At 42.1% G+C, this 26,562-nt stretch overlaps 2 protein-coding genes and 1 long non-coding RNA gene across 4 annotated transcripts; 2 read left to right on the top strand and 1 right to left on the bottom strand.

Moving 5' to 3' along the window:
• On the top strand, positions 1–2,781 carry LOC133208601 (tubulin beta-1 chain). Its single transcript, XM_061346596.1, has 4 exons — positions 1–123; positions 786–894; positions 1,166–1,276; positions 1,498–2,781. Exons 1-4 carry the CDS (start codon positions 67–69, stop codon positions 2,556–2,558), a joined length of 1,338 nt encoding a protein of 445 aa, XP_061202580.1. The 5' UTR covers positions 1–66; the 3' UTR covers positions 2,559–2,781.
• Positions 2,726–20,477, bottom strand: BPHL (biphenyl hydrolase like). The gene is made up of 7 exons (XM_061346597.1): positions 20,333–20,477; positions 17,706–17,809; positions 14,994–15,160; positions 11,223–11,376; positions 8,742–8,873; positions 6,077–6,200; positions 2,726–3,108 (listed from the first exon to the last, which is right to left on the bottom strand). The coding sequence occupies exons 1-7, from the start codon at positions 20,425–20,427 to the stop codon at positions 3,021–3,023; spliced, it is 864 nt and encodes a 287-aa protein (XP_061202581.1). The 5' UTR covers positions 20,428–20,477; the 3' UTR covers positions 2,726–3,020.
• On the top strand, positions 8,868–26,411 carry LOC133208606 (uncharacterized). 2 transcript variants are annotated; one of them, XR_009724448.1, is made up of 3 exons: positions 8,868–10,132; positions 24,516–24,656; positions 25,803–26,411. It is a non-coding gene; the product is annotated as an uncharacterized LOC133208606 (long non-coding RNA). The 2 variants fall into 2 exon arrangements; XR_009724447.1 differs by lacking the exon at positions 8,868–10,132 and adding an exon at positions 24,195–24,426 and having other exon boundaries at positions 24,530–24,656.
• Positions 26,412–26,562: the final 151 nt, after the last annotated feature.

The raw sequence follows: 26,562 nt of genomic DNA on the forward strand, positions 1-26,562 counted from the left end.
GTGCGGGAGCGGGCGGAGGGTGGTGCGAGTGTGGGGCAGCAGAGGATACCAACGGACACCAGCATCATGCGTGAGATCGTGCACATCCAGGCCGGGCAGTGCGGAAACCAGATCGGCGCCAAGGTACGGGCCGGAGCGGGGAGAGGGGGGAGAGATTCCCGGTGCGGGACTGTGGGGCCTCAGGGTCGCACGCCGCCCCGTCCCCAAAGGGAGAGTAGCCCGGGCCTTGATAAAGCATCGCCTCTCCTGCTCCCGTCTCCGGCAGTCTGACTCTCCTCTGTGCTGGGCGCCGGCTGGGCTGTACCCTGGCTCCCGCCCGTCGCTGCCCGCCCCGCTTTCCCGCGAGCAGCTGCGGCGTCCGACCTGCTGCCTCCCTTTATTCCCCGTCTCTCTGGTGCGGGACGCTGAGGGAGCAAGAGGTGCTTCAGTGCTATGGAGAGTTCCCTCACCGAGGGTGTTGCAGGTGTTGTCATCTTCTTGTAATGCCTAGAGTGTCTTATGCCCCTGCTAGACAATGGGAGAAGACTAAGCTGAGATACCTGGGCACTGTCATCCTTTGGCCATAAGCAATAAAAGAATTAACTCACAGGCTGGTGCTCAGCTGCCTGCTTGCCTTCAGCTGCTGTGGTCAGGGAAGGCCTTCTGTGCTGCCTCACCTTCCTCCAGGGCAGCTGCTCTGCTATGCAAGGGAGTGGTCAGGAAATGGCATGTACAGACTGTGCTGGTGTGTGTGATTGGCACTGGCCAGCTGTGGTTCATAACTGCTGTTCTCCAAATATTTCTAGTTCTGGGAGGTCATCAGCGATGAGCATGGCATTGATCCCACAGGCAGCTATCATGGGGACAGTGACCTGCAGCTGGAAAGGATCAATGTCTACTACAATGAAGCTGCTGGTAAGTGTGTCTGCTTCATCAGATGCCTTTAAATAAATGGGGTAGGCATGACAGCTCACTAAGGCTGGAAAAATCCCTGAACAAGAGGTGTCACCTGCCAATGACTCCTCTAAGAGAGCTTTGTTCTCGGAATGGCTCTGATAACACAGTAGTCTTGATCTAGACAGTGTGTCTCCAGTGAAATGCAGGGAGGTAGAATGGAGCACAGCAGGTGTCCTGTGACACTGGCTGCCAACTGTAGGGCTCATGCTGGTGCTGGTTTCTCCTGCAGGTAACAAATATGTCCCCCGTGCCATCCTGGTGGACCTGGAGCCTGGCACGATGGACTCTGTGCGCTCCGGCCCCTTTGGACAGATCTTCCGGCCTGACAACTTTGTCTTTGGTGAGTGAGTGTGGGATGGAAGAGTCCCAGACTGGGAGCTCGGTGCACAGAAAGGAGTTGGAGCAAGCATGCAGGTGACCCTGGGGGACCTGAATGCCAGTAGCACGATGGGGATGGATGGAGGTGAGGGGTGCAGGCTGTGGGGCAGGAAAGGTGACATCATCTCTGTTCCTGCTTGGGACCCTACTAACGGGGCACCTTGCTTCTGGTGTGCCCCGCAGGTCAGAGCGGGGCTGGCAACAACTGGGCCAAGGGGCACTATACGGAAGGCGCTGAGCTGGTGGACTCTGTCCTGGATGTGGTGAGGAAGGAGTCGGAGAGCTGCGACTGCCTGCAGGGCTTCCAGCTGACCCACTCGCTGGGTGGCGGCACGGGCTCTGGGATGGGCACCCTGCTCATCAGCAAGATCCGTGAGGAGTACCCCGACCGCATCATGAACACCTTCAGCGTCATGCCCTCTCCCAAGGTGTCGGACACGGTGGTGGAGCCCTACAACGCCACCCTCTCTGTGCACCAGCTGGTGGAGAACACGGACGAGACCTACTGCATCGACAACGAGGCCCTGTACGACATCTGCTTCCGCACCCTGAAGCTGACCACCCCGACGTACGGGGACCTCAACCACCTGGTGTCGGCCACCATGAGCGGCGTGACCACCTGCCTCCGCTTCCCCGGCCAGCTGAACGCCGACCTGCGCAAGCTGGCGGTCAACATGGTGCCTTTCCCGCGGCTGCACTTCTTCATGCCGGGCTTTGCGCCGCTCACCAGCCGCGGCAGCCAGCAGTACCGAGCCCTGACGGTGCCCGAGCTCACCCAGCAGATGTTCGACTCCAAGAACATGATGGCCGCCTGCGACCCACGCCACGGCCGCTACCTGACGGTGGCCGCCATCTTCCGGGGCCGCATGTCCATGAAGGAGGTGGACGAGCAGATGCTCAACGTGCAGAACAAGAACAGCAGCTACTTTGTGGAGTGGATCCCCAACAACGTGAAGACGGCCGTCTGCGACATCCCCCCGCGCGGCCTCAAGATGTCTGCCACCTTCATTGGCAACAGCACGGCTATCCAGGAGCTCTTCAAGAGGATCTCGGAGCAGTTCACGGCCATGTTCCGGCGCAAGGCTTTCTTGCACTGGTACACCGGTGAGGGCATGGATGAGATGGAGTTCACAGAGGCAGAGAGCAACATGAATGACCTGGTCTCTGAATACCAGCAGTACCAGGATGCCACTGCTGATGAGCAGGGGGAATTTGAAGAGGAGGGAGAGGAGGATGAGGCTTAAGTCCTGTAGTATTCAAAGAACTTCTGTAACGCAGGCATGTGTACTGAGCGACTTCTTTCTGATAGTGGTGGTGAAGCATGCTCTCTAGAAACAGTGTACCCAATTATCCTCTCAGCTCTTGTAACTTTGACAGATTTCTCAATGTAACAACTTTGAATCCCAGTTACTACAATGTTTTCGCCCTTTAATGTTAAGAGCACATAAAGGCATGTATTCTAGATAATGTTTTCTGTCTTTCTTAACATAAGTTTAAAAACATGTCAAATCTTGCAGCACAGTGGTACACTCTGATCTACTGAGAAGCTTACATATTATCAAAATTATGATTTTCATGCAAATATATTTCACTTTTTTTTTAATTACAGGATTCAAACCTTCCTGTAACTTGAACGAAAATTGAAAGCCTACTAGAATTCCCAAACAAAGCAAAAAGAAACACCTCCAAGTTGTTTCCTACTCTGGTCAGCGTAGGAAGTCTTCCACCTGTCTGTTGAAGTCCTCTGCAAAACGCAGGTGTAGATTATGCTTTCCTTCTGGCATCAGCAGAAGCCTTAAAAGAGAAAATCAGACACTGAATATATATTTTATTCTGTGAGCATAGGTAATTATATTTGTTGCCTTTTCCTTGCTCTTGGTTACCCAAGTACAGAACTGAAGTAACTCTTTAAGTGTTGTCCTTATGTGGTTCAGAATATGAATCACAGCAACAGTTGAAGCAAAAAGTACGTACTACTTGCCCCACTCTGGGGAGGTTAAAATAAGTTAAAAACTAATTTTCGTGTCCTAAACCCAGTTTCTAGGAACCTTTCTGAAGGTCAGCAAAGAAGATAAGATTCCAAAAGTTACGTGAGCAGGATGCATCTTCAAAAGGTATGTGAAGTACCTGAGTTCTCTTTCTTCTTTTGGAGAACAGGGGTTATGCTGGGCAGTGAATGCATTGAAGAGATCACTACAGAAATTTAGATTTCATGTCACCACAGAAACTTAGTTAGCATCTGAACTGTGTGTAATATGTCTGCAAAAAAAACCAAAACAAACCAATCTAAAACTAACACATTCAGCCATTAAAGTAAAAAGGGAAGTCGGGATTTCTTCTAAACTTTTGTTAGAGCTATCTGTGAAGAAGGCTAAATGTTTGTAATACTGATACAAGTGTGAAATGACTAAAATGCTACTTGCCATTGCTTCCCATCTGGGAAAAACTTTATACAGCAGGTATGTACCTCTACCATTTCTTCACATGTGTGTGGGAAACAAATTATTTGATCTTGCTGCACACTAAGCAATTTCAACAGAGCGAAAGCCATCTTGACTGATACTTTGCTGTGTTGTCTTCATATCGTCTAAGCCCCACTACAGCAAGGGGTATCTTTGTTCTTTTCATGGAATCATAAAATGGTTGGGGTTGCAAAGAACCTTAAGATCATCCAGTTCCAACCCCCTGCCATGGACAGGGATGCCTCACCCTAAACCAGGTTGCTCAAAGCCCTGTCCAGACTTGCTTTGAACACTGCCAGGAATGGAGCACTTCCCACTTTTATGGTGTAGTGGTTTAAACAAAGTTAGGCAGCTCGTTCACTCACTGCCCCCCTTCTTTCCTTCCCCCTACTCCCCGAGGGATGGAGAGGAGAATCGAGAAGAATGCAACTCCCATGGGTTGAGATAAGAACAGTTTAGTAACTAAGGTATAACACAAATCACTACTGCTACCACCAATAATAGTAATGATAAAGGAAATAACAAGGGAAGAGAATACAATGCCTCACCACCTGCTGACTGATAACTCGCCCCACCCAACTGTGCACCTTGTCCAACCCCGCAGTCCTAGCCCTTCTGGGTAACTCTCAGTTACATCCTGGGCATGACATGCTATGGTATGGAATACCTTTTTGGCTAGTTTGGGTCAGGTTTCCTGTCTCTGCTTCCTCCCGGCTTCCCCTCCTCCCTGGCAGAGCATGCGGCTCAGAAAGTCCTTGGCCAGACCAAACATTTGAGCAGTAACTAAAAACATCAGTGCTATCAGCACCTTTCCCAGGCCAAAAGTCAAAAACACAGTACTGCACTAGCTACCAAGAAGGAGAAAAATGACTGCTACTGCTAAACCCAGGACATATCGGCAGCCTCTTCCAGTGCCTCACCATCCTCATAGTAAAGAATTTATTGTATCTAACCTAAATCACCCCTGTTGGTGGTGACCAGTTTTGTTTTGTCTTATGGAAAAGAACAATAGTGTTGTGAACATGTCCAGCTCTTCTAGTACTTCTGTCTGCACTACATTGTCTGTTTCTTCAAAGACCAAGCAGCATGGAGGTGCACAAACCTATAGCACTACATATGCTATTTGCTACTGCTATTAAGCCACTGCAATGCTATTCAACTCTTGCCATGCAAATACAGAATCATGGCTTACTTTTACCATGAGAGAAACAAGCAGTGTTTTGCAGAAGCCTTTTCTACTTTACTGCTAGATACAAATAAAAACAAGAAAAGCTTGCTTTCTTTTTTCATGGTAAAAGCATGTGTTAATGAAAATATGCTAAATTTAAGGTTTCCCTTCTGCTTTATAATAGACCATGTCATTTCCAGTGCAACAAGTGAAGAATGGGACCCTGTACCTCAGTATTAATTTCTGAGAACACAATTAGTCTGATTTCTAAAAAATAGAGGGGAACACTTCAGCACAAAGACATGCAAAGAATCAATTTACATTTTATTGGATACCAACTTCTAACAGTTTTCTCCTTGGCTTGTCTTCCAAATAGAAGCTATTAGATCACTGCCTACTTTTTTTTTTACTTGCCTTAGCCTCTGGAGCATTTCAGAGCTCAGTGAGATCTAACAGGATTATAGGAGCTCTGATCAGGGCATGTGGGAGTAATTAACTAGCAGACATGCCATAAAACACCTGTATGTGATTGCCAGAAAGATCTCTTGTTCTCATGTTCCCTGTGGCATAATGCATTTTTATGAGCAGTGGGGCTGACTTAGAGAAAAACATATAACTCATTTTTTCACTGAAAATTCCTGGGACATTTGGAAAAAAAACAACTTTTGAGGTGGTTGTTCACATCAACAAGGCAGAACAAACATCAGTATTCTGTGCTTCCCTCTAATAACTGAGAGTCTCTCTTCATTCATAGCATTGGTCTACTGATAGGGATAGAAACAAGGCCTCTTGCAGCAAAAAGAATGCAATGGCCCTAACAGAAACAGAAGAAATTTGATTTTTTCAATAAATGTTAGGGTCTGGCTCTGCATGTGAAGTGGCAAAAGGAAAAGGATCTTGCTTAATTTCTTTTGGATTACTTTAAGAAGGAGCTTATTCAAATATTATACTTTCTATATTGTAAGAAAAGTCCAGCTACATTCTTTGCATTGTAACTTTATAGGGAAGTTTAGAATAGCTCTGTTTATGGCAGAGACAAATAGCTCAAATACTTTATTTTGTTTTACAATGTGGGTTTGAACTGCTTCATTTCTGCAACAATGGTTTATAACTACTCTATCATATAACTTACCGAGAACCTTTGACGTGCTTATGAATGTATTCTGCATGAGGTTGTGGAACCAAACAGTCTTTCTCACCATGAATTATAAAAGTGGGACATTTAATATCTGGCAGCAACTCTTGGCAGATATTACCTAAGGAGAAAAGAAATGAAAATCACGCTTTGTTTCAGAATAGTATGAAAGGCTGAAACTGCTTCTGTAAAGGACTGTGAACTCCACTGGGTTCTAGCTATTGCCCTTCTTTGTGGATAGCATGCAGTGAATTTATAGAACTATGTAATCAGGACTATAATTAATGTTTCTTTCCCCAAAATGTTACTTCACTGGAAATTACTTCATTCATGGATGCCAGCACAAACGGCTAGACAGAATGAAGCAGTACTCTCCCACATTCCCCCCAGGCTCTCTTTGGCTGTCCAAAGCAAATACATGCATCTCTCTCTTGGCTTTGTTCTTTTCAGCCTTAGAGTCCCATTGCCTTCATATTAAGGCTACATTTTGTTACATTGGTTATCAGGTTACAACCTTTGCTACTTTTACCAACAAATTACCTTAGGTCCTATTCATGCCTATGCTATCTTCTAGACCCCTTGTTGTCTGCAATGAATAACCATTTAATACAAATTGCACTAAAACTATTCAAAGATTATTCTCCCTGCCCATTCACCTTACAGAACCTCAATTTAATGCTTTCTTTAATCTTATAAGAAGTAACTTATATTCTTAAAGACTTCTATTTTCCTGTCTTTTTTCCTCATTCCTTAGTAATCTAGTTCCCAAACTGCCTCACTTCCCATACTCTCACAAGAGAATCTTTGGCCAAAAGAAACTCAACGAGTTTTATGTTCCATTTATCCTTGTGTTAACTCTGTGCTATTTGTAGTTGTCTCCTTGCAGCTACCAACAGTTTACAGTTAATGCTCATATATGCTACACTTCCCCTAGCTCTAAAGTCATATACTGTTCCACAATTTTCCCAACTGTTTGGTTATTTATATAGTCTTGCAGTTCTACTGGTTAAATATTTTAATTTAGAACACTTCACCCACAGTTTTAAAACATTTGCACAAATGTTAACTATTTTTCAGAACATGTAACAAATAAGTTCAGGTTATTTACCCAAGGACAGAGTTGGTAGTCAAACTATTATTTCCTAGTTTCCAGTCCTGAAACTGTTTTGTACTATAACCCCTAGATTATAATTACTCTGCAACTTAGTATTATTAAGTGTAGCACCTTCTAAAAGTTCATCTCTTATGGCATTTCACACTGAAAGCTCTCCTCTTTAGGGCAAATAGTCTATTTCTCAAAAAGAAGTTGAGTTTTTTTGACCAACAAAGGTTTTGCTGTCCTCCTTTTCTCTCTGATGCGCTTTACTAACCCCTTTGCTTGTATTTGCCACATCTGCACCTTTTGTGCAGCATGTCTTTAATTCCAGGGAGGCTTGCTTGTAGTCTGAAGTTGCCCTCCCCAAGCTATGTCTGAAAAAGAACATGTAGCCTGATAATCACTCATCTTTTTTGCAAATGCTATAGACTTCTCCCAATATCTGACCCAGTTACAGCATCTAGGTAATTCAGCCTCTTGTTACATGCTTCCAGGTGGCTTGTTTTTCACAGTCACCTCCATCTCAAGAGTGTCTGAAGTATGTGCAGACAGTAGAAAGATATCACAGCCAGAGTTTCACCAGCCTGGGCTTTGGGCTTAAGAATAAACTACTTTTAAGGAGATACATCCTAGAAAGGGTAAAATAAAATCCAATCCTAATTTGTTACATCACTCTACTGGGAGAAATTCTAATACCATGTTGCTGATCCCATATAAAACTCTGGAAAAAAATAAGAATTGAAGGAATGTTTTCCCTGTAGTACCTGCTGTTAACATATGTCACCTCCTGTCTTTCATTCTGAGAGCTAAGGGAAAATGTGTATAAGAGAATTACACGCTCCTTGTTTCATGTATTGGGTACATTATGCATTTTTGCTTTAGGCAAATTAAAAGCATTTTTCCTCTGAATGAAAACAGAACTGCAGGTTAGTATTCATTATAACCTTGGCTGCAAAAGTCTATGTAGAATAATTGTAGAAATCTTCCAAGATAAACATTTAATAATTGTCTAGTTTAACTACTCTTTTTTAATTTTTATTTTTAAACACCTAAGTTGCGTAAATATTGGGTTTTGAAATTGTTCTGTTAATCCTGAGTTCCCCAAATCTGAACTTCCTTCTTTTTTAACTTATATACGCTAGGTTTGAAATTGTGCTTCAGCTCCTGTTTGCAGAAACAGGAGTGAGCACATCTCTCTTTGGGGATATCTTAACATTGTCACTAAGAGCTGATCCTTTGACACTGAGAGAGGAGAAAAAAGCTTGAGCAGAAGCCGTCCTGTTCAGTCTGTACAAAAGCAATGATTTAATAATGTTTTTTTGTGGTGGAAGAAGAGGAGAGACTCATCAGCTAATGCTTCCTATAAATGTGTTTTCCTCCTGTACCTTGCTGGTTCTGTGAACAATCTACAAAATAACTGCTTTATTTATGAGCGTGAGTCAGATCCAGTTTTTAATGCCATATTCAGAGTCCTTCTTTTACTGGCTGCTAGGAGTACTGTTAGTTTTTTCATCCAGCACTGGCAGCTACTATAATTGCTTCAGTTTAACATTGTAAAAGCCTTACCATCTGAATTTTCAGCAAAGCGAGATATTCCATCTACCCAAGCCTCGCAGGTTTTTGCAAAGTACTTATGCCCATACAACTCTTCCAGTGGTTTCCTGATCTTTTCACTCCATTTTGAAACATCTCTGATGCCTGCATAAAATAACATTGAAATATGTTAAGTCCTTCCCAGCAAGAAGGTATAACCCAATACTGATATGAGTAAATTTTCAAACTAAATTGCAGATGTGTATTTCAAACTAGAAACTGTACTGAATGGTTTTGAATAGTTCATAGTATAGAGAGGGTATAAAAAAAGTACTTTTACGATCTCTACTGGAGTATTTCTGAGTTGCAGAAGAGCCTCTTGTTATTACAAGGTTACAAGGAACAACAGAAAAAAACCGCCATGCCCAATAATCAAACGACTCAGTCCTAGAACTTCCGATGTTTCTTTCTGGAAGGCTTGCAGAAGAGGAGTTTAAGGAGGTACTTTTGTATAAAATGGGGTCTGTTTTACAACCGTGTGCCAGAGCTGGCAATTCCTTTTTATATCCTTCAGCCCTTTTCTTTGGCTCATGGATGGAAGTTCTTCCATAGCTTCTACCAGTATTCAGATATTCAGAGGAAGAAAGCTCTTACTAACACATTCCAGCAGGCTGACATCATGGTACATTTGCCATAGTCTTACAGAAAAACAAGCAACTCAGTAGAGTCCTGTGACTCATGGCAGGATGGCTAAAGCTGTACAAATAATCTGACATTCTAAGTATTTATTTATCAGATTTACCAAACTTTTCCTCTCAGAAGTTCAGTACTGCTCACAAATCAGATACCCACAAGGGTGACTTTCACTGAACTATATTTCAGCTGTACAAGTCTCTATTGATAAAGCCCAAAATAATGTTGGCATAGCAGAGAACCTGAAAGAGACCTGGGTATTAGGTTGTCAAACAGCAATATATGCCACTAGATGAGCTTTTAATTGGTTTCAAATGGGAATTAAGGGAAGAAAGGAGTGAGGTGTTAATTAACGAACCCAACTTGCTCAGCCAAATGAGCAAGGTAGCAGTGACTGAAAGTGTTTTATAACAGCATTTGATCGGAAATGAGTTTGCTCACCCCAGGCAATATGTTACTGAACAGCTGTTTCTCTTTTAGAAACTGCAGTTTTATCTTTGTGGCTAGCCTTAATTTAAAAAGGGGAGGGTATTGGGGAAGCCAATATTGAAAGGACACAGGCTACCAACAAATACCTTTTCCTGCTACCATGCAACTGAGGTGCACTGATGGGCCAGCTGTAGAAGGTTTGTGCTGGTACTCTCTGAACACCATCAGAGAGAGAGAGATATTGAAAGCAACAGTCCATGAAGAGGCCAAAGGTCAGCACTGCTGTGGGTGCTCCATGTACAGTAAGACTTCTTTTTTTATTTCTCTTTTTTGTTTGTTTGGAGGGGGTTGTGATTGGTTTGGTTTGTTTTTTTACATTTTAGCCTATTGGCTAATACTAACTGATACGCATTTTATAATTATATAAATATAAAGCATCTAAAGAAATAAAGCAGCACATTTACAGAATTAAAAATAACTTTTTTTTATTGAAGTAAAAAGTATACTACTACCACTGAAAGTGCTTTAGTATAGGTAAGTACACCTGTGCAATATGTATTTACACTTGTAATTTGCTGAAGCTAGCCAGCTAGATTTCACAATTGGTGTAAGTCAAACTCCAATCACTAAAAGGAAACTATACTAGGTGACATTTGTTGAAAGCATGCATAGTTAACTCTTAATTTCTACTTGCAAAAGGAAATACGGTCCCTTTTTGAATTCACTAGCAGTTTTTGCTATTTTCCTTTAGAGTGGCAAGTGAGCTGATTCTATTTCATATAAGTGGAACAAGCATCAGAAATCCCATGGTTTTTTTTGGAAAGGTTTTGTAACCACAAAAATTAACTTCAAAGGAATGCAAATTAGAAAGGCATCCTGGGACATTCTGAATGATTCATTTGCTTCCTGAACTCAAATGGCAAGTTATGAGCTTGTTTTCTTACTGCTCTTGTATTATATAGGCCCTAGAGGCAAAAGCTGTTATGTGCTAGCCCAGTGATTTTCTGTGGACCTTGTTTGAAGGTTGTGCAAGATGTAAGAGAAGAAACTAAGCCTAAGGTCAGTAATATTATTAGGTATTTAGTTTTAGGAATTTGTTACAGCAATAAAAATTTGATTTGCTGAAAACTACTGATAAGCTATTGTGCTTTTTCAGTAGTGTGAGTTAGGAAAGACTTGTTACAAATTCTATTACATTACCACTAGAGTAATTGTTAGGGAGTTTCTCACTAACACTTTTACCTACCCCTATACTTAGGAACTTAGTGAATTTTGTGTCCCGTTTCTTTAGTTTTCGTGTGTCCTCAACTCTGTAGCCACATGACTAAAATTCTTAGGTCAAGAAGAAATGAAAACAATTTATTTAGGATACGATATTCAGTTTGTACGTACCATTATAAATTCTCACGTCCTCTTGAGTAACGCTGACATTTGCTCCCCAGACGACCAGCTTGTGGATAAGAGTTGGATACTTTGCAGCTGCAATGAGTGCTGTAATTCCACCATCACTCCACCCCAGCAAAGAGAACTTCTTAAATTTCAATGCCTTGATTTGTATAAGAAAATTATATGCAAAACATCAGCTGGTTTTACAAGCAAGTATCAAATAATTCTTAAAAATTAACTGTACATATTTTGACACAACACTACATAGCTAATCTACAGTTAGCTTTCATCATCAGAACAAATACACTTCCTGCTACACAAAAATACTTAAGGTCAAATATTTAGAAAACAAGAAACTATGCTTGCCCTTCCAATTTTCCACAACTAGTTACAGAAACAGGCAGTAGCCATATTAGATTCTTGCTGCATTTAAAAAAGGTCTCTTGAAATAAAGAAATATCTATTTACAACCAAAAGTAAAGACATTTTCAGAAAGCCTGATGGCATCAAGAATCTGTGGATTCTCTTAATATAAAGTAGGCAAAAACTATCACAGTGTGGGATGGTAGGTAATCCAAGACCCAGATTAATTTAAGACAAGTTTAAGATTGATTTATTTTATTTATTAATTTATCAGTCTGTTCTGTAACAACAACAACAAAAAAAGTATAATACTTGCTACAGGATTGTATCAAATTTTAGTCCCCAGTTCACATTTTCTGAAGCCTTTAAGTGTACGTTTTAGCAGTTACTTCATGATGAATTGCAATTCAGAACATTAATAATGAAATCTCTCCTCCTCAAAAAGGAAGACTTAGGGCAAAAAATATGACAAGCAAGACCCTAATTCATTCTGACTTGTACAATGCTTTCCACTAGAATTTGAAACTCTTGTTTCCTCATATACCGCAATCTGTGGTAGGGAGGACGAGCTGGCGACTCAAGAGAGGATTTTGTGTGTGTGACATTCAGTGGGCTAAGAGTGGGGAAGGTAAATGCACTCGCGAGCAAACACATCTGAAGGTCGTGCAGGGGTGATACTCAATGCTTAAGCAGTATTTGCAGTTTTGTATATAGGAGCCTCAGCTTATGAACATTTGCAAACAAACACAAAAGTTTCAAAGCAGGTGTATGTTTTGCTTGTTTGGGTGGGTGTGTCAGAAATTACAGCCTTTTAGATGTGATTAAGGGAGATATACTTTCAGAGGAAAAAAAAAAAGCAAGTGAATTGGATGAGTTGTGTTGGTGCTCAGTGTTTTGCTGTAGTAAGTCCAGGCCTGGTTTTGTTTTGTTTTTTTTTGTTTTGGACAGAAGAAAACAAAAATGCAGGCAATGAGAAACAACTACAGAGAGAGAAAAAGCAATTCTAGTCTGCTTGTAAAATTAACACTCAAGTGAGGCATAACCTTATCAGTCAGCTTGATACCTAGCAAACTTTTACCACTATAAGGCTTTTCTGTTTTGGCTTCTTCGTTGGTATCAGGTTTACTGTAGCGTCGTGCAGTATTAGTTTTCACTCTGCTAAGCTGTAATTACTGAACAGAAAAGAAATATGGTAGTGGAAAGAAAAGGATATGTAACGTAAGAGAATTTAATTTATCCTTTGCAGCTTTCAAAAAAACCACCTGTGATGTAATAGATGTGTCGGATATGGTATGCATGTTTGCCTGCTTTGATCTGGAGGTCCTTACAGTACAGGCCTCTACCTAACACTGGCAACAACCTGACAGCTGGTTGTACAGCTGAATCCGTGTGTGATTTTGTGCTGGCTTTCTGCTGTAAGTGAGCAAAATCTCTTTTGAAATCACATCCTCCATTCAGACCTGTGTGAAATGCAATCAAGCGATCACATGTGCTGTGACAAGTAACTTGCAACAGTGAGTTGCAATAAAACAGTGCTCTGCATTGTGGGCTTTCATTAGATCACAGGGAGCGTATCCCAAGTAAGGGTTGCAGTTGGTTTACCAAAACTTAGAGAAGTCCAAGCTCATCCTTTCACTAGGATGGTAGTGCTGAAGAGTAAAAACTTTTAAAATAGCAACACTAACTATTTCCATAATAATTGGTTTAATTGTATTGGCCTTTGCTAGCATTAGACATTTGGAGTGGAGCAAAGCGGACTTATTTGCATTATACTCCTTTTATTTCATGCAAACTCCTTCATAGAATGCATACATTGATACAGAGCAGTGCCATATGCATCAAAGTACTGAATACTCTGAAAAATTTCAGCTTTCTGTTACTTTACAGAAACCTTTCAGGACTCACTCCTAGAGCAGAAGCACCAGAATCTGAGGAAGCCTAGAATAAAGGCTCTGAAGGCCCACTGATATGGACGGGTTTTTTGCTAAGTGTAGGCCAGATAATGTATCTAAACCATAAGCCCTCTGAAGAAATTATGACTTTGTTTTATTCTCCAAATCCTAATTGGGATGATTCCTTGAGATTTCTGCTATCCTTCATGTTACGCTAAAATAGAAGCAAGTTACCCATGCTTGGGAAGATTTTAATAATTTATTATATGCTTATATCAATAAACATCTTCAAAAAAGCAGGATGTTATGTCTCATTTGTTTAGGCAGCTTTAGAGATTGGTAGGCTGTTGTCCTGTTTAACTGGAAGCTACATGCCTACATTCTCTTTCGGCACAGATCTGTTTTCTATTTTGCATTTATTAGTATTTGAACAGAGGCAGGAAAGGGGGTTACAACCATTTAGACTGAAAGTTTGTCACCTATCCATAGCAGCATTGTTATTTTCTTTGTTACTGTAGCAGAAGAAATTGGTGCATTACGGTGCAGAGAGATTGCATTTATGGTTAGAGGGCAAAACTGTGTCTTAATCCTGAGTCTGCTGTCAGATTTACTTTGTTTCACTACATGGAATACTCCAGGAAGGCTGCATTTCCAGTTTCAGATGCATTTCTGTAGGGTTACTGCTTATTACAGAAATACAGTTGGACTGTCTGAATCTTGTCTCATATTTCTGGAATTTTAATGGTCTACCAACTCTCTTAACTCCAAGAAGACTGTATAGCTTAATGTAACAAAGCCAAAATATTAGTTAAAACTAAACCAGAAAAAAGTGTCAGCACTTACATAAATAATAATAATAAAAGAGGAACAGAGAAATAAAAGAGAAACAGAGAAATAGACAGATTTGAAATAAAGAATTCTGCAAGACAGAAGTAATAATAGCTTTGGGTCATATCCTTTCTAATCACAATAGCTGTATTAGTTACTAAGGTGTGGTATGGTCACAGGAGCCCTTTTATTCCCCATAAAAGTTATTTTGGTAACATGCTGTAAAATGCAAAGTGTCAAGTTAATGTTTAGAATAAAATGTCTCTTGAAATGGGCTGCTCAAGGAAAAATGCCAAGATTCTATCAGCTAGAAATTTTTCTAAAAGCCTTTCACTATTGTAATCCCTTCAGCTAAACCACTTAGCATAGACTTTGTTTTTTATACACACTTTACCTAAACTTACATGGTTCTTGGCTGTGAACCTCTTAGGACAGGTCTTGGTATAAAAACATATTGTTTTATAAATAATTCCCACTGCTGAACCTCTATGTGTATTGCAGAAGAGATGGAAGAAGAAAATATTTTCTAGAATAGTGTGCATCTGCTCAGTTTTAAGCCTTCATTTGTGTGCTCTTTTGCATAACTTTGCTAGAAACAACCAGCTTAACAGTACTCTTCTCCTCTAAATTTAAAGAAATTAGCTTAAAAACCCGAATATATATATAAAATAATAAAATCTGAGAATATATTTACCTGCATAAGATCCACAGCATCTTTTGCATCCCTCTCAAAGAAATCCGGAGGAAAGTCTCGCGATGGTGGAATGGACTGTCCATATCCTCGAGGATCCCAAGCAACAATTGTGAAAAGTTGCTTATTCATGGACTTAAGTTGTGGTCCAAAATCGGTTTGACCACACCCTGAAACATCATAATTTTTCCATTGTAGTAACCACTGTAATACATAGTAGACATACTCTAAATGAAAACCTTCAGAAACTTGTATCTTAATTCTAAGGAAGAGATTATCTATCAGCTGAAGTCTACTGTATCTCTAATTGTAACCACTGCAAATCTCAGACAGGAAGTACCATAATAAAAACCTTTAGAACTATCTGTGTTATGCATAGAGCAAATAATTTCAGGTAGGTATGTAAGCTTACAAAAAAGTAGGCTCTACAAAGGTGCTTTAATACAGAACCTTAAAACGCGTTACCTGGACAGGGGTTTATCTTTGACAGATTTAAAGCAGTAGCGCGATGGCCATTGCTGTTTACCTGGACAGCACAGGTGAAACTGAAAGTGGAAGAATATACTGACTAGCAACAAATTTGTAAGTGAAAAAGCACTGTGTGAGACAGTTGCTGTTACTCAATAGACACTCCTGTGAGAATACTGGTGCTTAAAGCTGAGCTTTAAATGATTTGTTGCCTGAGGAGACAGTGTTGACACAAAAGCATAAAACTAACTTTTGATTTTCTAATACGTATGTTACCAAATCAAGCCAAATATAGCCAATTTTCTGCTGCAGAACAGTTCCTTTTATTGATGGCTCAGATCTTGAAAGAACTGAAAAAATAACATACTCTAGTCTATTGCACTATGTTGTCTTTGAATGATAGCTTAGCATGAAGAAGGTAAGACTGCAATTTCTTATTTGCATTATGGACATGTGGTAACAGTATCACAAGCCACTTGATTAGAACCTATTCGGATCTAATACATTCAAATGATGTAAATAAAATATCACATTGGTTATCTATTATTACATTAAAAAGGCTTTTTAAGGGCATTTAGGGTTTGTTTGTTTGCTTGGAGAAATGTTCTTGGATACCTCCTCCTCACCATCAATTGGTCTAAATGATAAAAGAGGCTATGTATAGAATGCTGTGTGACCTGACTATAAGCCTGGCACGATCTCTTGCAACAACAATTAATAGCAAGTCAGAAGCAAAATATCAGGTTGTTTGAAAAATACCAATGCAATCTTACTAATATTAATCACATATTTTTACATAGGCTTTGTATGAACCTCTGCACTAGCATGCACATGCTTGTTATGCTATATTCTGTAACTTAAAACACAAGGCTGAGAGTAAATCAGAATGTTGTGGTTTTTTTATTTTTTTTTCTATCTAGAAAGAGAAACATCACTTTTGTTTTAATGTAGCTTACAAACAGCCTAGACACTAATTAGTTCTGTTGACCTAAAAGCACTTATTTTGTTCCCAACATACTTATAGTCTGTTAATACTGTAAACAGTAGAAAATAATATTGAAAACTCTACAAAGGGTGAAGTATGTGACAATCAGAATATAAAGCTCACCCTCAATCTGCAAGACCATTACACCATAAACTGAATAATGGTAAAGATACTAAGCCTAACTATTACTGTCCGCAATAGTGTTAACTGCATAATAGCAATGTGCACCTAATAACATTACTTGCAACTAAAGAAATACACTATTAGTATTTAAAGAGTTAGCATTGGCAACAGAATTACCAGTTTAAAAAGCTATTCAAAATGAAGAGGTTAAAATATATTACTGTTAATGCACCCCATTAACTTCCTTCCACCCTGTGCTTGGGAAATCTTTGAAAGAAAGAATCACTTCATGAAGACTTGAAAATGTTGCTGCCAAGAACAACAAATGTTTCTTGCTCTTCAGTTCTTGACATTCTACCATTTTGATCCAGCAATTCAGTTAAGTATAAACCCAAGTGTGAGCATGGTTCTATTGATAGCCTGCCACGAACAGTTAGTAAGTCTGATTGGTTCTTTAGAACTGCAGGAAAACACACACACAAAAAAATAAAAAGTGCCTCTGTTAATTTTAAAAGGTTGTTATCAAGAGCAGTGGTCTCAATGGACAGATATGACTTAGTTAGCAGAACCTGCTGTCCATGTCAAAAAGCCATTGAGAATCTTAATGATGTTGCCCTGAATAATTAAAACATGAAAATACATTTTTAAGCAAAAAGTCAGTCTCAACTGTGCCTTTTCCACTATGATAATAATCTGCAAGTGCTGCATTATGTATATTAACTGAATTGGAATGCACCTAGTTTCTAAAAAGGAATGCATAATTCAGTCTGTGTAACAAATATAGCTGACCTGATTTCCCCCACTGTTGTTTTGCACCTGCACCTTGTGTATTTTAGCTATTTGCCACCTGTGCTGGACACCCCCTTTGCACAGTTAAATCCAAAAGTACAAGTGACTGCTACACAAGTCAAGACATTGTATAAAAGGTGCCTGGTGAGACAAATGAAATCTTTAAAAACTGTAAACTGACCATAACAACTCCACCTTTTCCTATCTATTGTGTGTGTAGAATTTTTTTTAATGACAGTGCTCCATAATCAGCTGTTGAACATATTACAAAATAGTTTTGTGCATTCTAGTTTGAGGCCGGATAGCAAAGGAGGTGTTTGCTCTACAAAGATAAGACAAAATCTCCAGACCTAGCATTCCGGGAAGTAGAAGAACTGCATGGCTTCCTTCTCCTGTCTGCTGATAATGCAGGTGGACTCCATTCACTTGGACTTTGCCAGATGTTATTGAAGTACTAGGGATGGGGGAAGGGGAGAGAAACAGGAAAACATGAGTTAATTCTCATTACTACATGGTCTTTCAAGGAACACAGAATAATTACTTTTTCTAGGTATTAACAACAACACTGGGAGATTTAAATGGCCCACGTACCTTTCATGGGTGTACAGAAGACTAAATAAGTTACCAGGAGCAGGGAAGTACTCAGTTGTGACCAGTGTGCTTGGGCTTCACAAATGTAGTTAAATTACTTAAAGGGGAGAAAAAAAAAATCTTGACTGTACAACAACGGGCATATACAAACAGCTTTACACAGCCACAGGAACATATTGAAAAAAATATGCTAGAGAGGAGAAACCTCATTCTGTCACAGCATGGGGAAGAGATTCAGAGCAGACCTGCAGAGAACTTAGGGGTGTACTTGGGGGGTTGGTTGATGAGAAAATGAACACGAGCCAGTTTCACTGTGCACCTGCAGCCCAGAAACCAACCATATCTTGGGCTGCATCAAAAGGAGGTGATCCTGCCCCTCTGCTCTCCTCTCGTGAGACCTCACTTGGAGTATTGTGTACAGTTCTGGTGTCCTCAACATAAAAAGGACATGGAACTGTTGGAACAAGTCCAGAGGAGGGCCACGAGGATGATCAGGGGACTGGAGCACCTCCCGTATAAAGATAGGCTGAGAAAGTTGGGGCTGTTCAGCCTGGAGCTGTGTGGAGACCTCATAGCAGCCTTCCAGTACCTGAAGGGGGCCTGCAAGGATGCTGGAGAGGGTCTTTCCCTCAGGGACTGCAGTGATAGGACAAGGGGTAATGGGCTCAAACTTGAACAGGGGAAGTTTAGGTTAGATACAAGGAAGAAGTTCTTTACTGTGAGGGTGGTGAGGCACTGAATAGGTTGCCCAGGGAAGTTGTGAATGCTCCATCCCTGGCAGCGTTCAAGGCCAGGTTGGACAGAGCCTTGGGTGACACAGTTTAGTGTGAGGTGTCCCTGCGGGGTTGGAACTAGATGATCTTAAGGTCCTTTCCAACCCAAACTCTTCTATGATTCTATGGCTTCTGAAACAAATGGTGGTCACCTTGTGGTGAGGCACTGGCACAGGTTGCCCCGAGAAGCTGTGGCTGCCCCATCCCTGGTAGTGTTCAAGGCCAGGCTGGACAGGGCTTTAAGCAACCTGGTCTAATGGAAGGTGTCCCTGCCCATTGCAGGGGGTTTGGAACTGGATGATCTTTAAGGTCCCTCCCAATCTAAACCATTCTATGAGTGTCTTTTCTCATTCATTTCAACACTTTTATCATAGTTCTCACCACAGCAAATAAGCACCTTGCTCTTGCTAAATTTTACAGAAATATGTGATTTATTTTTTTCTTCAGATAAATAATTGCCAAAACCTTTTCAAGTTCCTAACAAAACAGAAGTAACCACCATCTTGCTACCTTTCTTAAAAAGTTGCCAACATGCAGTTTCAACAGACAAGGGATATATATTCTGCTTTCCTGATTCAGATGCTAGATTTTATTATTTTTTTTATACAGTTCTGCTTTTTTTTTTTTTTTTAGGATTAATTATTAGCATCAGATGCTTGAGAATTTTGCTGAGCTTGTGATGTTTTTTTATTCTAGGATTGTGCCTTAGTGTGAAGTTCAGTCCAGGAGTTTCACATAGAGAGTACTTTCAATACTTCCTGGATTAAGAACAAATGAGTTGGGTTTTTAAGTGCTGAGAAACTGTACTGGAAGTGGCTACACCTAAGGCAGATGTGGTCTTCAATACACCAAGTTTCTGTGAGTATGAAATCATTCAGTAAGCCCAGTTAGCATGGTCACTTCTGTCAAGTTTTCATAAAGACTGCATTTCCCATTGGTTGGCATAATCAGAAAACACGTTAAAACAAAACGATCCCCCCCCCCCCACTATTTTGTAACTGAATTAGTAACGTTAGTTTTTATAGCTCTTGAGAATCACTGGATACATACTGCCTGTTTACCAAGACAGCACAGACCCAGAGTAGGCCGCTCTTGTACTGCGCCTTGCCCTAGGAAGTACCTTTCTGTTCCAGCTGTGCTACCCTGCAACCTAGTTTTTGCCTGTGCGGTTAATGGGGGTGGGGGAAATGCATGGTATTACGTCTGACTTTCCTCAATATGATTTGCAGAACAAGCAGTATTATATACATTACACATGCGCATTCTTTTCGCAACCTCCGAGACGTCCAGCAACGCCTTACGATGGCAGCGTTGCAGGGGGAAACGGACTCGCAGGGGGGAGGGTGACAGGCAGTGACGAGAAGGGGTGGCGGAGCTTGTTAGCACAGCTCTTTGCAGCACAAGCGAAAGCAGAAGCAAGCACCTCAGAGCCACCATTTTGACACCCCCCTTACCCCCCCCCCCCCAATATAGTGTACACCCGCCTTTGCTAAAATGCTGTTCGCACACACACCGCGGTGACACCCACCCGGGCCTGTCAAATACCGCCTTCCCCAAGCGAGGGACGAGGGAGCCGGGAAAAGAAGGAAGGAAGAAGGCGCTGTGGTTTTTACCCGTAGCAGGCGGCCGGTCCCCGGGACATGAGCGGCGCGGCCCTGGCGGGCAGCAGCAACACCCGGAGGGCCCGACCCGCGCTCCGCCGAACCATTTTACCCACCGAGGCCGACCCGGCGGGTAGACGAGAAAGAAGGGGAGGCGGGGCGGCCTCGGTGGGTAGAGTCCGCCCCGCCTCCCCTTCTCTCTCTTCCTGCCGCCGCCAGGCAGCGCAGCAGCCCTGTCAGTTGCAGGCCGCGGCTGCAGTGCGGCCCAGTGAGCACCTCTGTGGGAGGCAGAGTCCCACCTCGACGCAGCTCCACCCGAGGTGTCCGCTGGGAGTGAAGATCCCTGCCGTGAGGGATACAAGGGACCAAGTCCTGAGCACCTGCACCTCTGCCCATGGAACAAGAAGCTCTGTTCTACAGAGAACAGAGATGACCACCATGTCTTTTGTGAGAAAACAGAAGCCATGGTGGTCATCTGTGACTCCAGGACTGCCTGGAGAAAGGCTCCCTGGGGCAGTTGTGTCAGTGAGGACAGCTCTGGGGACTGCAGCTCCCATAAAGAGATGCCTTCAGCATGCTAACCCCAGGCACTTGGCAGCAATCATTAACCCTGCCTCACCAATGTTGCTTTCAGGGCCTGCTGAGAGCACTAGTCCCCTGGCTGAGGGCTTTGGCCTGGCAAATGCCCATACTACGTGGGGCCACCCACCTCTGGAGTGGCCTAACTGCCTTTGTTCACCACAGCATTTAGTCTCACTTTCCTCACGACCTTCTTCACCAAGAAGACTGGCCACTTTCCCTGGTGCCTGTTTTCCATGTGTGGAGGAGGACTGTCCCGTCTGAGTCACAGCTGGCCAGAGTGATGGTGGAGAGGGCTGTGAAGGTAGTGAGGAAAACAGCAAAAAGCTGTAGAGCTGGTACCAGCCTTGAAACAGACGTAGGAAGTAAGGCCTCCTGCCTTATACCTGAATGAGTGGGATTTCCTCAAGACAGGTCAGTGTCACATGTTCACTCCAGCCCAGCAGGAGCTCAGTAACTGCTCAAGTGTCTGTCTTCCCACTCTATTGCCATTTGTTTGCATGGGATTAAGAAGTTTTACAGGTAAATGACAGTCTTAAATCCCAGTGCATAAAGAAATTAACTGTGTGAGCATACAGGTTCAGTTTATCCCCTGAGCAGATCAAACCATTTAAGATTATGGTCTTTAGTATGGCTAATTACAAGTAATCCATCATTAGGACAAGCTGTCTTCACTCTTGCCTGGTGACATCTACAAGCCCCTACAGTTTTTTTTTTGGTTGCCAGGTCACTTTCAGAGGCTCATCTTTTTTGTCTGTCCACCTTTCTTTCTGGTGAGGTAGCTTGGTCTTCTGACACACTAACTGGTTTGGTTTGATGGTTTTTTTTTTTTTTTTTCTCCTGAATTGTGCAATTCCTTTAAATCAAAAGGGGCTCCTATCTTATGTATCACTGAGCTTCAGAGGGAAAGGTCTCAATCCTGTATCCAAGTTCATGCCTGTTAAAATGCTTTTCAATCTACCTACATTTCCTCTAACTACTATGGCTGATGGAGATGTAACACATTCTCAGAACCTGTGCTGAAAAACTGAGTGATAAGGTAGAAAGTGTCCATCATAAAATGCAGGGGCAGGGCAAGAGATAGTTGGAAAGGTAAAACCAGAAGCCCTCACCAAATGAGAGAAAAGGAAGATGGGGAAGTTTATGTATCACTTAAAAAAAAAGGATGTGGTAGTTCCAGATGGGTTAATCCCATTGTCAGTGTGACAAAAGCTGTGTGGTTCCTTTGTAGAAGAGGCTGTCATAGCTGAGGTATTGCACCATGTGTCATCTCCAGGCCTTCCATCACAGTCTGTAAAGTGGCCATTTGTGTCCCAAGTGCCTGGACCATGCCATTCCTCCCACAGTGAGTGTCCTGACTTCTTTGGCCTGAGAAGAAGCAAACTAACATGGCGGTTGAGCAGACATGGCACTGCCTAAAGACTCTTTTGTGTATATGTAAGGAAAATGACTGGCACCATGAAGGGTGACAGGAGAGAGCTGCTGTAGAGGAGAAAGTTGCTGTCTCAGTCCACAGGGCAGTGGCTGGAGAATCAGACATTCTAGCTGTAGAAAGAGGATTCTGCCAAGGTTGGATGCAGCTGATGGATGATCTGGGTACAAAAAGAGTGTAAACTCACAGCTTCAAACTGTTCAACCTATTCAGTTCACCAGAATGTCCAGTCTTGTCAGTAAAGCAGTTTTAGACATGATGGGCAACTGGGAGAATTAAGTATTCCAGCCCAACTATTTCCTCAGAAATGTTCTCCTCATAAATTACTGCCTGAGAGGAGAGAAAATGCTTTGAGCAAACCAGACACAGACTTACTCTTGCACAGCCTGTAAAAGAGTTGAGAACAACTGGGGCACTGGTACTCCTGTTCACTCCCATAAAACATTTTTATTTGTCTAGTTACTGCTTGATGGTTCAGTTTCTGGGAACTATTTCTGGCTATTGCACTGAAAAGAAAAAGAAAACAAACACATTTTAAAAAGGTAGCACTGCTCTGCTGGTGATGTCTCCCCAGGCTCAGATTTCCCTTTCCCTCTCAACTGTCCTGTAATTATTTTACCCCCCCAGGATGTTGCCCCATCTCTCCAGTAGGGTCATCTCTACAGTCAGAAAGCGGTGCTTAATGACAGCTTCTGGCTGCTGCTGTCAGAATTATGCAAGGCTCTCAAGGGCATCACTGCTGCACCCTTGGTCTTTGTCACATGTGATGAACCCTCACAGTCCCTGCAGCCAGGCTGCACTGTCAATGCTACATGGATTTGTTCCTTACAGAACTGAACAGTAGTGAAAAGGGTGATTCAAATACCATTTCCAAGCCCATAAGTATTTTCCCAAACTTCCTGCGAGGGACGGAATTGCAGAACAGTGAGATCTTTCAATTTGCCCATTAAATTGCAAGGGACAAAGTAGCCTTATGACTCCTGGTTGGACAGAAAATATGTGTCTACTATTTTTGTACTTCCCCATTTAGAAAATCTAGAAAAGACCTAGTCAGTTACACTGACATGAGAAAATGAACATGAGCTGGCAGTGTGCGCTTGCAGCCCAGAAAGCCAACCGTATCCTGGGCTGCATCAAAAGGAGCGTGATCAGCAGGTCGAAGGAGGTGATCCTGCTCCTTTACTCTGCTCTCATGAGACCTCACTTGGAGTATTGTGTGCAGTTCTGGTGTCCTCAACATAAAAAGGACATGGAACTGTTGGAACAAGTCCAGAGGAGGGCCACGAGAATGATCAGGGGACTGGAGCATCTCCCATATGAAGACAGGCTGAGAAAGTTGGGGCTGTTCAGCCTGGAGAAGAGAAGGCTGCGTGGAGACCTCATAGCAGCCTTCCAGTATCTGAAGGGGGCATATAGGGATGCTGGGGAGGGACTCTTCATCAGGGACTGTAGTGACAGGACAAGGGGTAGCGGGTTCAGACTTCAACAGGGGAAGTTTAGATTGGATATAAGGAGGAAATTCTTTCCTGTTAGGGTGGTGAGGCACCAAATGGGTTGCCCAGGGAGGTTGTGAATGCTCCATCCCTGGCAGTGTTCAAGGCCAGGTTGGACGAGGCCTTGGGTGATATGGTTTAGTGTGAGGTGTCCCTGCCCATGGCAGGGGAGTTGGAACTTGATGATCTTAAGGTCCTTTCCAACCCTAACTATTCTATGATTCTATGACATAGAGGAATATGTAGACAACCTGAGACATGCTGGAAGATCAGACAAAAAGAGTAATTCTAGGTCTCCAAAGGCATTAATTTCATTCACACATGAGATTCTTCTGTCAGCAGCAGTGATCCCATACAAGACATCAGAATCATTACCATTAGCTGGGCTTTAAATCTGGAGCTTTTAAGAAGAAGCTAATTTGTCAGGACCATCAGTGCACTAATAGGCTTTAATGGCCACTATCAGCCTCAGCTGAGGTGTCTCCCATCCCTTCTCCTCCTGAGCCAAGGAGCCTCATTTCAGCTTAGCACAGGGCCATCAGTTCCTGTGTTAGCTATGTTCCAGCCATATCTGTGTCTGGTTGGGGTCCCTTGTGATCCAGGTACTGTTGTAGACCTTGCTTCTTGCTGTAGAGTTGCTTCTTGAGTCTGTGTACATATTGACTGATCATTTTTTCCCCTTTTATTTTAGCTACTTCTATGAAGTGCAATATCCTGCTATTTTCATGCCTGTTTTGATACTTGGGCTTTTGTGCCTCTTGGATGTTGATCATTCCAGGAAACAGGGTTTTCACCTTGGGAAAAAAGCCTGTTGCTGCAACTGCATGAAGAGGTAAGATATGGGTAGTGGTGAATTGCCACATTCAGAATGAAGATGTGAAAATGCTAATGTTTCTGTGATTTGGTATTGACCTTCCAAGCAAGAAAGATTGAGGAGACATGAAATCAATTTGAAGCTGTGAAGTGTGGAGAGTAGCAGCATATGTTTTCATAGCAGGAGGCCTATTTAGCTAGAATACTATCCAAGATGAAAATAACTGGATTTATATAGCAAAGGATGCTTGTCATAAGCAGAACAGGTAGTAGTACAAGATCCCAGATACCTTGGCTCAGAGAACATTTCAGACTCATGAAGAAACTAAAGCACAGACGCGCATGTAAGAATTGCTTTTTTTATGTTTGTCTGTTATCTTTCTTACGCGAGCAAAGAATAGATGTTTGTCAGCTTAAGTAGTATCTGTATACTTTTCATATATTTATGAATAATCCAAGGTGCCCAAGTGCATGTATGTCAGTGTGAGATGGTCTCATTATTTCAAAGTTGAGTACGATCTCCAGCCTGTAAAGCTAAGCAGTCTTGGTATAATTTTTGTTCAGATTCAGGTATTCTAGAGATCAGGTTTTCTAGAGATTCAGAGACCTGAAATGGCTCTAAATACTCTATGACAAAAGCAGAAGCAGCTTCTCCCTTGGAGAGGGCAAAAGTAGCATTCAGAAGGCAGTTCCCGATATGATTTTGGAAGGGGTTGTAGGAATCTGTTTTAGTGAACTTGGTGACCCAATGTCCTTTCTGGTGCTGCATTTAATTCTCTTGACTTGAGACGTGTGGGGGTGGCACAGAAATTGCAACCCATTGCTCAAAATCCAAGCAGTATTACTGCTTTGTTAAGGTGATTAGTTTGGATTTTTGTCTCAAAGAGCTCTCATCAAGCATCTCTCTGAGCTCTGTAAGCTTTAATGCTTATTATCTGATCGAATCTTAGTTCTGGCAGAAGTTAGTGTCTGTACCAGAGACAAGGAAACTGTGCTAAAGAGAAGGAAGTGACCCACTCAGCATTGTGGAGGAGGAGAGGGAAATCTCATATAAGTCAGGAATCTCCTTCATTTCACTCACAGGCAATACTTTCTTCAGCACAAATATAGCTTCTGGACTTTGGAATTTGTTCTGATCCTAACTCTGCCATTCCCTTCTCCCCAGGGGCTGTGTTAAGGATAGAGTGTGAGCTGCACTTTCCTTAGGTGCTGTTTTGTGGTGAGAAATGAATGAACATTGGTTGGCTGACTCCTGATGCTCACTGGTATGCTAGGAGGGAAACCTGGCACGCTGCAAGGAGCATGTTCTTCTGTACTCTGTATGGGTAGGGAAGGGGTGGAAAAATGCCTAGAGGACATTAGGACACAGGGAAGAAAGCCCTCCCGGGTGTTAGTTACCTCTGCTGTGACCCTGCTTGTACTGGATCATCCCTCCTACTTTGTTTCCCTCTATGTTTTTCTCACTGTGCACAAGATTGGGTGTGTTTCAGAGACTCTGAGTTTCTTACTCTATTTTCCATGTATCTATAAGGTTGAAAGGCTTTCATTTTTTGTATTATAATGTTGAAAAGTCAATCAGAGAAAAGTGGCATAGTTTGTTTAAAGCTGCTTGATGTAACATAGAGATCAAAAGAGAAAATGATCTGCTTAACAGACAGGAAAAAGGTCACTGCTTTTTCCTAGGAAGTGATCAAAGCTTGCTTCATTGAAACAGTGGTTAGACTGCTGTAGCATGCCAATGCTTAAGTTTCTTTTCTTCTACATGTCATTTTGCTGCACCTCTGACTAAGACAGCGAAGGCTGATAGCTAAAAGAACTTCCAGAAGATAGCATGCATGGCAGAATTCTCCATAAGGTTCCATCACACTTTGTTTAAACACTTCATTTGAATCTCTTATGTTGGTTTTATGCTGATTATACCCAGA

The sequence above is a fragment of the Neopsephotus bourkii genome, unplaced genomic scaffold (genome assembly GCF_033783945.1).
Source record: "Neopsephotus bourkii isolate Nb327-2 ecotype Australia unplaced genomic scaffold, CSIRO-AGI_Nbou_v1 NB_272, whole genome shotgun sequence".
In the NCBI taxonomy this organism is placed as follows: Eukaryota; Metazoa; Chordata; class Aves; order Psittaciformes; family Psittacidae; genus Neopsephotus; species Neopsephotus bourkii.

Excerpts from the sequence above, each read along its gene's own strand:
- LOC133208601 (XM_061346596.1), top strand. The coding sequence starts at position 67 with ATGCGTGAGATCGTGCACATCCAGGCCGGGCAGTGCGGAAACCAGATC. Across the intron at positions 124-785 it reads GAAACCAGATCGGCGCCAAG|TTCTGGGAGGTCATCAGCGA; the intron begins GTACGGGCCGGA and ends AAATATTTCTAG. Across the intron at positions 895-1,165 it reads CTACTACAATGAAGCTGCTG|GTAACAAATATGTCCCCCGT; the intron begins GTAAGTGTGTCT and ends TTTCTCCTGCAG.
- BPHL (XM_061346597.1), bottom strand. The coding sequence starts at position 20,427 with ATGGTTCGGCGGAGCGCGGGTCGGGCCCTCCGGGTGTTGCTGCTGCCC. Across the intron at positions 15,161-17,705 it reads TCTACTTCCCGGAATGCTAG|GGTGTGGTCAAACCGATTTT; the intron begins GTCTGGAGATTT and ends ATGATGTTTCAG. Across the intron at positions 3,109-6,076 it reads AAGCACGTCAAAGGTTCTCG|GCTTCTGCTGATGCCAGAAG; the intron begins GTAAGTTATATG and ends TTCTCTTTTAAG.